At 38.3% G+C, this 14,676-nt stretch overlaps 1 protein-coding gene across 1 annotated transcript; it reads left to right on the top strand.

Moving 5' to 3' along the window:
• Positions 1-5,327: 5,327 nt before the first annotated feature.
• On the top strand, positions 5,328-12,870 carry LOC311432718 (histamine H3 receptor-like). Its single transcript, XM_084511203.1, has 3 exons — positions 5,328-6,581; positions 9,111-9,277; positions 11,863-12,870. Exons 1-3 carry the CDS (start codon positions 6,332-6,334, stop codon positions 12,643-12,645), a joined length of 1,200 nt encoding a protein of 399 aa, XP_084367329.1. The 5' UTR covers positions 5,328-6,331; the 3' UTR covers positions 12,646-12,870.
• The last annotated feature ends 1,806 nt before the right edge of the window (positions 12,871-14,676 follow it).

The following is a 14,676-nucleotide window of genomic DNA, read 5'->3' as shown; positions in this document are numbered from 1 at the left end:
ATGTTGCAGGAACAAAAATTTGGCACTGATATAGAAGTCTTTGAGATGTGTCAAGGATTTATTCACACTGGGACTGGTACCAAGGGACGCACACAACCTATTGTGTGTAGGGTGAAGCAGCAGCAGACACATAGAGCACATCTTGATCCTTACACTTTCATAGGTGTGTATAGTGTGGTTAACTTGTTAACACAGAAACCAAGAACCTTCTTTAGAAACTTCTTTAGAAACTGAGCTATAAAATGTTTGGTTTCTCTTACTTATTGGAGAACATGTTTGCTTCTGGAACTACTTGTGCTCTGAGGCTGGAAACCAAAGGAAAAAAATGTTGGGGGAGAGGTGGCAAGCAAACCAGATCTCTTAAAAATAGGTGAAATTATTCTTTGTAACAGTTGTGTAAGCTGCAAATTCCTATAGTCTAACCTTTAATAGGCAGGCATAGAATCACAGGATGGTTTGAGTTGGAAGGGACCTTAAAGGTCACCTAATTCCAGCCCCACTGTCGTGTGCAGGCACACTTCCCACTAGACCAGGTCTCAAATGGACTGCAATTACTGGCATCTCTTGTCTCTGGACTATAGTAACTTTAGATTGGTATTCATTTGTTAATTAAAAAGTGCTGTGAGAACAAAACAGATAATTACTTTTAATCATAAAACCCCTATAACGCTCTCTTTTTTTTTTTTTTTTTTTTTTAATGATCGTTTAGCTTTTATGTTGCTCACATACGTCATTGGTTTTGCTTTTGGGGTACGGTCTGCAAGTTGTAGCCTTTGGTATGTGTTTATCCAGAGAGGAGAGAGGTTTGCTTTTTCTGAAAGGTACGTGTCATTTTTGCAGGGTTCTGTGGTGAAACTAAGTTAAGCAGAATCAGCAAAACTACCGCGCTTAGTGGGGAAAATAATTACTTTTTTTTTCTTTCTTCACTTAAGTGTGCTGACACAAGATTAGGTTTAGATATGGCAATTTCCTCTTTTAGCAGGTGTAGAAACTTACTTGCTTTTGAGTAAGTTGAAGATCTAACTTGGAGTGTTTTTATAGGGGCATGATCTCCATGTTCCCATTAAGTGCTTTACCCTAAATTCTGGTACTGTAAATTCTTTCTTCTGCACAACATAATACTCTTATTTATCAATGTAAACTACGATGATTTAAATCTTTAAGTCGCAGGAAAGTATTATAAATAAGGAAAGTTTGACATTGTTCAGTCCAGAACTTGATGGTGTGACCAGGTGAGAAATCAGGTTTTGTTGAATAAATTATATGTATGTGAACTAACAAGTGAGATCGAGCGAGGGAAAGAGATTTCAAGTTATTTCCTAGTAAATTATATAATGTTAAACTGAAGCCGCAGTTTTAACAGTGAGTTTTTGTTGTCAAATATTGTAAATTTGTTGAGAAAAAGATAGGTTTTATACATATCCCCTACTTGTGGAATGGTTATAAATTTCAATAGAAAGAAAAAGAAAAGTATTATAGTGAACTGTTTTCGCTTCACTTCACTGGAAATGAATCAGGACTACAGCTGAAACCTAATAAACCATTATAGGATCCCAGTCTCCTACGAGGTAGTATCAGAATGATTTCTTTTTTTCTTTCTTGTTCAAACTTGGGTGATGGGACCAAGAGCTGGAGTTCATATGTAGCTTCTCTGATCAGGTTAGTTGGTTAGCAATGTACCTTTTAAAGAAATGCCAGGTGGTTTCTCTGTAAAACAGAGACTTTGATTAGAAAAGCGTTAGTAAATTCCAGCTGTTTTAGAAATGAACTGTTGTTCTTGCTAGAAGTTGTGATGACACAGAATATTTCATCTAAATTTGGTATAGAAGTATAGAAAGGTCACTTGTTTTGAAAACCTACCACCTGTAGCATTTTAAAATGGAGACAAATTTCTCTGTAACTGCAGCATAGCAATTTTGAACTGTTCGTAACTTCTTGCTCTTGTAAGATCACACCACTTCAGTAAATGGCTAATTCAGGGTGATTCTCTTAATGTTTACTCTGTTTTTTTGTTAAATGCCTGGGGAAGCAGAAGCCATAACGTTTACTTGTGGATGCTTTCAGTGTATTAGTCTGTGCTTATGCGTTTATTGCCTAGCATACCTATTTAAATTAAAATTCTGTATCTCTTTATGGGATTATCATAAAATAGTTCATATGATGCCTGACCCCAGTAGAAAACCAGAAGTGTATTCAGTACTTATTAGACAAGTTTTCCAGACTCGTTTAATCCTAGTTACAGCCACAGACACAAATCTGCTAAAAGCAGATTTTAGTAGTGGTCTTCTATTAAACTTTGAAAACAAACACAGCCTTGCTGACTGATGTAGATTTTCCTTTGGATGTGAACAGGTTGGTTACCTGTCATTCTGACTTGTGGAAAATGGGTTTGTGATCTCGAGTGCCTTCCCAAGGCGTGTGAGAACAGTGTCAGTGATCATAGCAGCCCTCTCCACACAAAATTTCCAAGCATGGTGTGGAAGAGTTGGGTGCCCAAGGCTGTGAGAAACCAAGTTAGATATACATGTAAGTTAGCTCCAAGGAGAAATGTTGAGGGAGAGGGATGGAAAGGAATTATGTAGCTATATGCTCCCCCAAAGCACACTCAGATTTAAATCATTTGTTAACTCAGCTGTTTCTCATGAAAAACAGTGCTGTTGCTGATTCCCCTCTTGCTATTGAATAGACTATTGGTAGAGTGCTCAGCTAGGATGAGTCTTATCTTTAACTTGATTTGGGAGGCTGTGAAATCTGACTTCCTTGCTTCCCAGATGAGTTAACTAATAGAGTAAAGGGATTTTGGAGAGTGTACCATACTTTTCATTCTCTTCCACTGACATACTTTATTAATGCACAATTCCACTCAGATTTTAAGAAGCTCAGTAAGCATGGCTTTTGTCTAAGGGTTGAGGGAAGTGAAGCAAAGAAACCACGTAACACTGAAAAGTTATGGGGAGAGTCTGCTTGGACCAGAAGTGGAGCCTGGAATGTTCTGGTTCCCAGGGGGTTTTAGGGACTGCCAAATGCTGTTGTGCTGGAGATGATGTTTTAATTCTTGCCGCAGGACTAGGGAATACAAATGGCAAAGGAATTCAAAGTGAAACCATATTTATTAGCTTGATTGTTTAGCTTCTCTACATTTTACCTTTAACAAGGTCTAGCACAGCTGTTAGATACGTGCACACTAAAACTATGACAAGCTACAAAATTGAGGATGTGGTCATTGTATGTTGGAAGCAATTATATGGGTAACCTAATTAAATGCTCATAATACTCTCCCAATTCATTTCACTCAACACTGACAATTTTGGGTTAAGATACAGTGACAACCTCTCTGTTTACACTTTGTAAAGCAGTTTGAGAGAGGAAAAAAAGAGTCCAAAACCTTATTCTCATTTTTGCAAACAGCTGTAATTGCAGCTTTCCAGCTCTAGGACTGAGTAGTTGCAAATAGCGTCAATAACTTTACTGTCAATGTAGCTTTAATTATTTTATCAAAGATTCTCACTGAATCAAAAATGCATAAATTTGTATGGGACTTGCTAATAGGAGAATCAATTTTTAAATGCAGTTGTTACAAACAGTAATTTTCTGCTTTATGGCTTGCCTATTTGTGTGAGGTACTTTTTGCATGACAATATACTTTAGGAGCACAGTTGAGATCTATGTTTTTTTTATTTTTGGTTTGTTTGTTTGTTTGTTTATTTTGTAAGATTTTTGGATTATTTTGATCATCATGGGGCTTTGGAGAAATTGTAACAAATGCTTGTCTTCCACAACTGGTGACTGTGAGTGGGTTCATCAGAGACACCAGCCTGTAAAAAGCCTGCCAGCTTGATCAGGTATTTCTGCTATCTATGGACAAGTTAGGAATCAAAAGCATATCCAAAAGTCTCCAGTATTAAATAATAGTGAAGAGGTTGGGTCTTCTCCTACCTTCTGCAGTTGAAAAAGGCAGGAGTGCTGCTGGATATGGAGAAGTCCATTCAAGGGCCCCCTCCTGACTGAGGGCAAGCACCCCAATATCTAACAGATTCATAGAATGAGTCACAGAATGACTTGGGTTGGTAGGTTGGTGACCTTAAAGATCACCTAGTTCCAACCCCTCTGCCATAGACAGGGGCATCACCTCTGGCATCAGGTTGCCCAGGGCCTCATCCAACCTGGTCTTGAACACCTCCAGGGATGGGGCATCCACAGCTTCTTTGAGCAACCTGTGCCAGTGCCTCACCATCCTCTGAGCGAAGAATTTCCTCCTAACATCTAATCTAAATCTCCCCTCTTTTAGTTTAAAACCATTCCCCCTTGTCCTGTCATCATCTGCCTGAGCAAAAAGTTGCTCTCCAATAAGAATAAGAGGTCTATAAGAGAAGAAAACCTTTCATGCACTTTTCTCTAGAGGTGGATCCTCTGTGCTGTACAGTTTCTGTGCATCCAGTTATGAAGGTCTGAAGCAGGTATATTGCATTCAAGTAAATTGCTGCTCTAGGTTTGGTGCTTCTTTCCACAGGGCTACCACTTTGAATTTGCAGGGGTGAGCTGTTTCTCCTATGATAAGAAGGTGAGACTGGTCAAAAAGAACTGGCTGCATTAGGTATGAGGAAGGAGTTGCTAAGTATGATTAGGACATGATAATGTTTTATAATAGATCTGTGATTTGGCAGCAACCGTGGCAATTTTCCTGCTGTTCTCTGGCTTTGAATGCACAGAAGGACTGTTGCCCTCCTTAGAGGCTTGTAAAAGCCCTGTGATATTTATTTACTATCAGTAACACATAGAAGAGAAAAAAAAAAAAAAAAAAAAAAGAGTAAGAAGTTGATTGTTTATCAGAAAAAAGTGAAAACAAATAGTCAAATATCGCATCTGGTACCGTATCAGTATCTTGAGCCACAAATCACTGAATGTAGGGGGAGAACACCAGTGGTATATTTTACTATTTTCTTACCCTCTTCCTTAGGCTTCTGGCTGCTGAGACAGGATAGAGACTTAGCTGAACCCTTAATCTGCCCTCAGTTTTGTTCACCACTTTATTTTCTTCTCAACCACATAATATCTGAAACCTCTAAAACTTCACGTAGATCAGCCTACATATTGCTAGCAGAAGAAAGGCTAGTGGCATTACTTAGTAGTTGTTGTCAATCTATATTTTCTACATTTCCAGCCTTACCAGGAAAGGAAATATAACTTAAAGCAGAAATGGACATGCATGCTGTGCAGTTATTCGTATGGATAATAAACTTTTGTGATTTTGTACTGCTGCCGTTCAACCATTCAGTAAAAACACTTTGAGAATGCTAATGAATTTGTTCCCACAACAGAAACACAGACATGATGGCCAATGTTTTTTGAATTTAAGTATCTAAAATTAGACACCAAAGTGTTTTTAGAACCTATAATAAAAATGATTGAATTTTTACAGCTGTGGAATACTCGGCTCTCTGCAAGTGGCTTCATAACTCATACAAAAAACTTGTGGAAGACTTTCATTTCCTCCCACCAGCATGGAAAGAAAAGCTTTGTCCTATTAAAGTTAATTGCAAAGCTCTCCTTCACACTCAAGGAGTCAGTATTTCATTCCTTGACTCTGGGAATTCCTTGATTCTGTGTCACTCAGGCTGCTATGAGTTTTAAAAACCTGATTTCTGAGGATTAGGCCATTACTGATTGATTGCTCTGCTAAGTAATTCGGCATATGCTTACTCACAGAGTACCAATTTTTAGTCCTATGCTCCACAGAAAGAGGAACAGCAACGAAGTACTCTATGCCTTTGGTCAGCAAAAACCTACAACACAATGCAGAGAGACCATAAGCCTACAGAAATATGATGACAAGAGATAAGCAAGTATGAAATTGGTAGTGTAACATAGATTAAATTCCCATGATGATATGTAACCAAAACCAACAAACATTTTCCAGAAAAAGTTGAGATCCATAATCCTAACAAACAAAACATTTCTGAGAAGAAGGGGGTGTGGAAGAAGGAGAGGAAAGAGAAAATCTTGAATCAGCCCTCATGACCACCCAGATAATTATCAGGTTGCATAAAGAAGAACTTACGTTTTAAAGTATGAGCTTGAAAATACTGCACATTTGTTCCTGGTAGCTCTCCTACAGATACACATGGTTGCAGATGTGTTGGTGTTTATTAAAATTTAAATATCTTACACAAATAGATTTATCTGGCATCAGAACCTTTTATTTTTTCCCTTTTGACTCAATTTTTTGGATGTTTATTGTCTTTTTGGTTTCAGCTGTTAGTACTCTTTATGAATCTCAACTTTTTGGATTACAAGAGTTTCTTTCTGGACTGAACTCACCTGGATACACAATATGCACAACAGCACTGCTGAAGCTGATGGAAACATAATGGGACCATGTAATGGGACTTCATCCACACAGCCAGAGACCTCAGCATTTTCCACGGGTGTGTTGGTGCTCCTGGCTCTGCTTATGGTGCTGCTAGCTCTGGTCACAGTCCTTGGAAACGTCCTGGTGATCTTTGCTTTCATTATGGACAGAAATCTCAGGCATCGGAGTAACTATTTTTTTCTCAATCTTGCTATTTCTGACTTTGCAGTAGGTAAGTTGCAGTGCTGGAAATATAGTATTTGCTTTCTAGTAATGTTAAGAGGTGGAAGAGGGCCTTATTTTGGTGTATGGTTTCTTCTTGGAGAAATACTTCCCAATCGTGTGCCATGGGGAACGGTAAGGAATGTTGGAAATTGTATTAAGCATTTTAACAGCCTATTATGTCTCAAAATATGAGATACATAATGCATCATTTTTCATATAAATACTTGTAATGTCGCTTATCTTTCAGAAACGTGTTATCATAGGAAATAGGTCCTTTGTCGTATAAGTAGATGTCTAATGCTTTTGCTTCAAGAAAAAATACTTCTGTGTGTGAATCAACATTTACTAAGAAAGAGTGGGAGGTTTTTTGTAGTAGGTTGACTAAAGTATAGAAAGCCAAATTACATAGTTTACAATATCTGGTTTATCTTGCATATATTGTTGATATCTTCTGTTTCAATCTACTGTAGTACAATACAGATAATAACCTCAGGTTTGCAACTAAACAATGATGCATAATATGTTTCATGCAAAAAACACAAAACATTACTGTGATGTGCAATTGGAGATTTATGCACTGGAATGCTCTCAGCTGTTGAATGGCTCTGGCAAAAATCTTGTTTAAATTGCTGTGTATGCAGATGAATGCTTGTGAAGAAGGGTGGCTCTTTCATGAAGTCCATATTCTGACTTGCCACATCACAACAACAACAACTTCTGAAACTGTTTTTATTCTGTGTGATATTTTGATCCTTTCCCCTATAAAGATGATGACTTCTTCCACCTTGTAACTGCCTTGTTGTGCTACAGAGCTCTTGCTGCCTGCGGTCTGGATGCATGCCTAATCTTTTTGAAGCACCCCTCTGGTCATCCAATGGCCTCACTCAAATAGCACAAGCCTCTGCACAGAAACTGCAGCTGTCTGAACACCCAGATAGGTGCTTCTGAGTGAAAACACCTCATTGCAGCTGTTCCAAAATTCAGATCATCTCTAGGGCTGAGTCCTGCAGATATCACCTTGAGCCCATCGTGTCCCCCAGTTTGGGATGTTTGATTCTTGCCTGTAGCTCTCAAACACTGTTCTGCCAGACACAGCCCTGCAACCTGGACCTTTGTCAATGACAGCAGTTCCCTCCCTGCAGTACAGAGTGCCTTATGGTACACAGGAGAAGAAAAACTAACAACCAAACAAAACGAACAAACAACAACAACAACAACAACAGCAGTGAATAGAAAACCAATTGAAGGCATTCTGTCATCCTGCTCACAGTCTAGCACCATGCTGAGCAAGTACTGTCATCTATTTGAGAAGTTTGAAGTAGGGAAAAAGTACAGCTTATTTGGCATTGCCTAACTTCCACAATTTTGTGTTTAATGACATTTGTCTAGCTTTTCATTTGAAACTTGGTTAAAAGCTTTATGTACTTTAGCATCACACTGACTTGTAGTTCTGTAGCTACACAGTTTGGAGTCAGGATATGTGTACATTATCTGGATCCTAACTGCTAAAAGCATGTCTTTACACTTGCAGAGTCCTTTGCCTTTCTCATCTATCATATGCATTCTATCTGATTTTTGACCTTTAACAACTTCTACTTCATCTCTGTACTTCTGGATCTATAGCATAGAGGTCTCTTCATCCATGGCAGAGGGAGAATAACAGGCATTCTTCTCAAGATATTTAGAGAAACAGAAACTCTCAAGATACTCTTCAGTACCAGTTACAGCATCATAGACTATTATGAAGTAATTCTATTTTTTTTTTCTTTTTCTTGTGAATGTTAAAGTACATGATGTAACCTTTTGTTTCAAGGAGCAGGCATTAGTACCTCTGTAGAGGTATTTAACTGCAGCCTTGCTGCTGTTCATTCTTATGTTTTGCTACATTTATCTGACATAGCATAGTACACTGTTAGCTCTTTAGCCTTGCAAGTGTGCGTTGTGACTCTGTGTGTAGTAAATTCACCTGGAATATTGTTACAATGAAATTATACTGGCAGTTTTGTGACATTTGGATTTAAGAGACTGATTTTGGGTAGTCATGGTCATTTACGTATGTTCCCACTACTTGATGCGTTCCCACAGATAATACCTTGTAAGCTTACCACTGAAAAGTGGTTATGATGATATTATGACAAAAGGAAATGTTAAACAGGAAGTACTTAATAAAACCTTGCAGTTTTGTTAACCTTCTGATTATATGTTTTGAAAGATTAATCTGAAATTCATATTGTATGTCTATAAAACTTACTTCTGGAGTGCTTTTGGGTATCATATCATGCTTCTAAGAGGATAGAAGCATGGCAGTTAGACCATATTTTTGAAAAAAAAGTAAATTATAGTAGGGGGAAAAAGAATCTTTTGTCTTTATTTTAATGTCAGTAGCTTAATACAGGATGTTCATCGGTTGCATGAGAATATGAAGCCTTCCAGCCAACAGTTGCAGTCAGCATCACTTTTTTGTTGGAATGTTTCTATGTTTGCATAGCACTGACTGCAGTGCTGACTGATATGTGTGTTTCCTTTATTTCTACAGGTGTGTTCTGCATACCACTGTACATCCCTTATGCCCTGACAGGGACCTGGCACTTTGGAAGAGGCCTGTGCAAGCTCTGGCTAGTTATGGACTATCTCCTGTGCACAGCTTCAGTGTTTAACATTGTCCTTATCAGCTACGACCGTTTCCTGTCAGTTACAAAGGCTGTAAGAACATTTCTAATTCTTTCTTTCTTTATTTTGAGATTTCTATAAAACTTAAAACTTAGAGTGCTCACCAAAAAACAAACAAACAAACAAACAAAAAAACATTAGAAGCTAGGTAGTCCTTCATTTTCCTACCATTTTAATCTGGAGAAACTCTGATGCTTGAGAATGTTGTAATAGATACTTCAACTCTGGCAGAAAGGTTGCTGTGGATATGCTTTTTCTTAGCCTCTGAGAATTTGCCTAAGTATGCAAAGTTTGCAAAGATTTCATAGAGATTTGGCAGATGTGGGCAGCTAAGTTCTTTGGGGATTTTTTCTGTGCTAGGTATTTTTCAACAAAGTATGCTGGAAGTAAGATGTTTCCTTCCATTTACCTAGCTGCATGTGCCTGGGACTTAGAGACAGGGTAACGCCTTGCTCACAATTTCAGTGTTTCCCTGCTTCTGCTTGGATTAGAAACTATCTAACTGCACTGCAAAGGGAGGTGGGGAGGTCAAGGTGGGAAAGAGGCAGTGAGAGTATGGTCTTCGGTCATTAAAAGAGTGGTAATGAAAACTAGGTTGAGTCAGGGAGGCACTTAGGATTGGGTTAATTTTTTAAAAGGAGAAGAGGATATGGAGAGAGACATGGGATTGACTGACTGGAGAATAGGTGAGGATTTGTGTTACCCCATGGGGGGTGATTGACACATGCTGCCAACAGGCAGCTGACTGGAAACATCTTTGAAGTAAAAAGAAGGGATCAAAAAGTGCAGAGAGAGAAGTGTTTCATGAATAATATCATTCTTCTGCTTCTAACAATATCTGCTAAATATTAATGTCCACAATTTCTAAACTTTACCTGGTGTTTGCCCAGATGGAAGATAATCAATATCCTTTGCTTTTTATGAGCCTACTAGCTCAAGGGATGTGAGCTGTGTGTTAGATTGGGAGGTTCTTGTTTGGGACGTGCTGATACGATGCCTTATCTCTTTCTCTTCTTCCTTGGTGTTGCGGTTTTAGGGCTGGTTGTTGTTGTTGTGTTTCTCTTGCTAGTTTTTTTTTTTTTTTTTTTTTAAAGCTGAATAATAAAGTATGGAAACCCCTGTATTTATGGAATTGCACTATTGAAAAAATATTAATGAAGTTGTAGAGCCCAGGATGTGAGAAAAGTAAATTAAAAAGGTTTCTGCAATCCAGATGGGCCCCATGTTCTTACATGATCACCTTCTGTTTTTTTCCTCTAGATAATTAGAATGGAGTGAGTCCAGAAATGTGTAACTTTTTATCCAAAAGAAAAAAACATCATGCTTCCTCATGGACTTGGGATTCACCTCTCCTGCAGGCCTAGTTTATGGTCAGAGTTGAGTCATTTCAGACTTGAGTTTTTGTGAAGCTGCACTGAGCTTCCTGTTTTCTGACTACTAAATTGAGATGCTTGTGGTCTTGCAGAGGGCTGCAAATTCATTACTGCAGATGAAGAGAACTGGAGTTGTGGTCTAAATTGATGCTTTAAGGTGTAAAGGAGTCTGAAATATCAGGCCCAGATGTTTAAAACTGAGATTCTAAAATAATGCTTGTAAAACTGTGTCATTACTCTGTTACTCACGATAAAATAGGAACAACAATGCCCCTAAGGTCATACGTGAAAATTAATGAAGATACCATTTATTAATAATTGTATAACACGCAGTTACTGCACTAAAAAATGGCATAGGAAGTTGGTGAGGAAGATAGTACTTCTGCATCTCAGAAAAGCCTGGGATGACAAATATTGAACAGTATGGCATAAATAAAATTGACCAAATTCTCATTAAGTGATCATCTTGAGTGTTGAAAGCTGTGGGGGTCCAAGAGCTAGAATTATGTATTTTACATACTGACTAGGCTGTTGCAAGGGTGGTTTTAACTGTCATATTTCCTAACTTTGGATGATATGACTTTAGCTCCTAATATCTTTTCAAAGATTTTTACAGCTAGAGAGTAAAATAAATGAATGCAGTCTGGGTAGATATAAAAACATCAACATTTGTAGTAATACAACGAGCTGTTTATGAGGTAAAGTGAGTGTTAAAACAGAATGTTTCAATAAAATAAGGGATGTTAAAGCATATGTCTGGGATATATTGTTCTATTATGGCAAGAGGAAATAATATTTAAAAATATACTGCCTAGTGTTTGCAGTCTCTCATAGCAACCTCTCTAATGCAGAAGTCTTCAACTTTTGCCTGTGCAGGAAAGAAGTCCAACAGCTGCTCTGACTCTCCTCTAAGCTTGAGTATGCATTTCATGAATCATAAACTGAGTCCTTATTACTGTCTGACTGTGGTGGTGATGAAAACAAGCTATGTCCCAGTACCCTTAGAATGGTAGTTTAGCCATCATCATTTCTGGTCCTTTTGCAATCCTAAGTATTAAAATTAATTACAGAATTGCAGTACTTGATGAGCAAGATTAGTAGTGGTTTTAGGACCTTACAAAAGTGAAGATGGTGTAGGTGTCTGGGAAACTGCAGAACTAATATTGCATTTGATTTGATTGTTTATTTTGTTTTAAGATAGTTCCAAAATGTTACCTGAGTAAGTGACAGGTCCTTTTCTCACAGGTATCTTACAGAGTGCAGCGGGGAATAATGTCCAACCCTGTTGTCAAGATGGTGGCCATCTGGGTCTTTGCCTTCCTCCTCTACTGCCCAGCAATTCTCTTGTGGGAGTATGTGGCTGGCTGCAGCATGGTGCAGGAGGGGCAGTGCCACGCTGAGTTCTTCGACAACTGGTACTTCCTCCTTTGTGCATCCACCCTGGAGTTCTTTGTGCCGCTGATCTCGGTCACCTACTTCAACGTGCACATCTTCAACAACATCCAGAGGCGCCAGAGGCGTGGCAGCATTCAGGACTCTGAGCCTCCAAGGAGCAGCAGCTCGTCCTGGAGATCTTGCTTCTTGCCAAGATCTGATGTGTCATCTTCGTTGGAAATGGAGGACAGTGTTTCATCATTAACGAGGTCGTTGAGACCATCACTGGTTTCTACCTGCCCATCTCCAGCACCAATGAGTCCCACACCTCTCAAAAAGGACTTCTCTGCTTCTTTCCGCACAAATGCTAGGTCAAAACTGCAAAGAGACAAGAAAATTGCTAAATCGCTTGCCATAATTGTTTGTGTCTTTGCCGTTTGCTGGGCACCATATACTTTACTAATGATTATTCGTGGGGCTTGCCAAGGAAGGTGCATCCATAAGTCCCTTTATGAAATCACCTTTTGGCTTTTGTGGCTCAATTCCTCTCTGAACCCATTTCTTTACCCACTCTGTCACATGAGGTTTCGAATGGCTTTTATGAAAATATTATGTCCCAAAAGGTTTGCAAGGTTGAGATCACCTTCTATTTAGAGAGCTGAAGTAAATGACTTACAAATAAGGTTTGTCTATTACTTAGTGATTTTTTTATTTTTTTTTATAGGTATCTTCAACAGAAACAGAGAAAATATTTTGTTGGCTGGGGACATTGGTTGAATGCAGTAGAGGCATGTACTTGCTCTGATTTGTAGTTTTCAGATATTTTTTTTTCTGTTAATACTGGTTCATGCAAGGCTAAACAACATTTAGTGCAACAAATTACTTGGTTTTGTTGGATGTCCTTTCTGGTTTGTGGGTTTGATGTACTTTTTTTTTTTTTTCTTTTTAATCTGGTATTAAGAAAAAAACTCTTCTATGGATATCACCACAGACATTCATTGTAGGGAGGTACCTCTTTTTGTAGGTGCTGAGTAAAACTTTAATATCCCATTTGTGAATCTAAAGCTTTTAGTGAAAAAAGCATTTCTGCTATATTTTTGAAAGGTCATGTAAAATCCTCACAGAGGCAGTATTATTTCCTTTAAAGAAAGTGTTATGAAGACAACACAGTGCTCTGTAGTGACTATGTTTACCAGGCTGGGCAATATGGAAGTGAACAGACTGCCTAATCTGGTATATCTGTCCCTTTCTAATTATAATATTGTCCATATTTGGTGTTGCAGGACATCATACATGTAAGTTAGTAACTCTGGATCTTTTTTAGAAAATGAATGTTTCCATGGTAATGAATTTTTGAAATTATCAAAATTGTAACAGACATAAACAGTTGTTGCTCTTTTCTCCTGATAGTGGCTTCCTCTTTGGTCATGCTTTAATGATCTTTAGTGCCAGATTTGTGCACTATTTGATTACCTAAAAGATAGGACAATCCTGCACTCCCGATCACATTGCTGTTGACTTAGCAGAGCAAGCAATACAAAGCTCATGCTGAATTTGTGACTTTGACTGGCTGCATGAGAACAGACAATACCCCCCCGGGTGGAAAGCTTTGCAAGTACAAAGATATTCCATCAAAATGACCGGGGCAAATCTGAAATGACAGAATGATTTATGTTCTAGATCAGTTCTTTGTGCCATGTTACTGTGATAATATGTGGATTTTCTCTGCCACTGAATCAGCATCAAGCTGGATATTCTCTATAGCTGAGTGAGGGCCATATTCACTGCTTGAGAATGGGGCTCACAGAGATCTGTCTGAAAGCTGATGCAGAAGTGTCTTAAGCAGCTGTGAATGAACTGTGGGTGAATAGGCAGTGCTGGAAAGAGTGGGTAATGTGTTGGAGAGGGCAATAGAGCTTGATTATAACCCATTCCACATGCCAAATTTTCTTTGTGTTTGGTGTTGGAAGTTGCACAAGGCTTTCACAGATAGGTGAGAGTGACTGGCTATTTTTTTTTCTCCTAGTGTGTATACACACAAATGTATAAATTACAGAAAGAGGGACTGAATGCACAGAATAATGAAGATTTAAGTAGTCTTCTTTTGACATAAATATCTAATTTGAAATGGGCTGTAGATGTGTTGCAAAATCAGAGGACTCATTTGTAAGCACAATTCGAATGTATGTAAACAGCTCAACCATAGCAAAGAACTTTTTTTTTTTTTTTTTTTTTTTAAATCATATTCTGTTTAGAGATCTGGAGCTGAAGACTTCTCTCGACAGTTTTCATGCTGGCAGAGGATTGTATTTCACAACTTGTTATGCTTCCTTGCCTTACATAAGTAGTGGTATGCATTGTGAGCTTGATTGCAAAGAGAGAAACAGCTTCAGGAGGTCATTGATTCAGCACAGCTGTTTTCACTGTTACGAGCTAAGGTGCTGGCATAGATTTCTGTAGGGTGTGCTTTTTCTGTAAGGATCTAAAAAAAACAAACAAAAAAAACCACCCACCCACACATACACATTTGAAACATTTATAGAATAACTAGAGTACTAAATAAACATCTGTTCTACAGAGAAGCTGTAGGCAGGCCCAAGCTGGGGAAGACTTGAATTGTCTGCTTTTGTAACTTTATGCTTTCAGTATAAAAGAATGTTGTGCAAGAAAACTAAATGTATTGAT

This window comes from Aythya ferina (genome assembly GCF_964211825.1).
Source record: "Aythya ferina genome assembly, chromosome: 2".
NCBI classification, from domain to species: Eukaryota; Metazoa; Chordata; class Aves; order Anseriformes; family Anatidae; genus Aythya; species Aythya ferina.
Note: the sequence above shows the minus strand (reverse complement) of the source record. Positions and strands in the feature narration are given on the sequence as shown.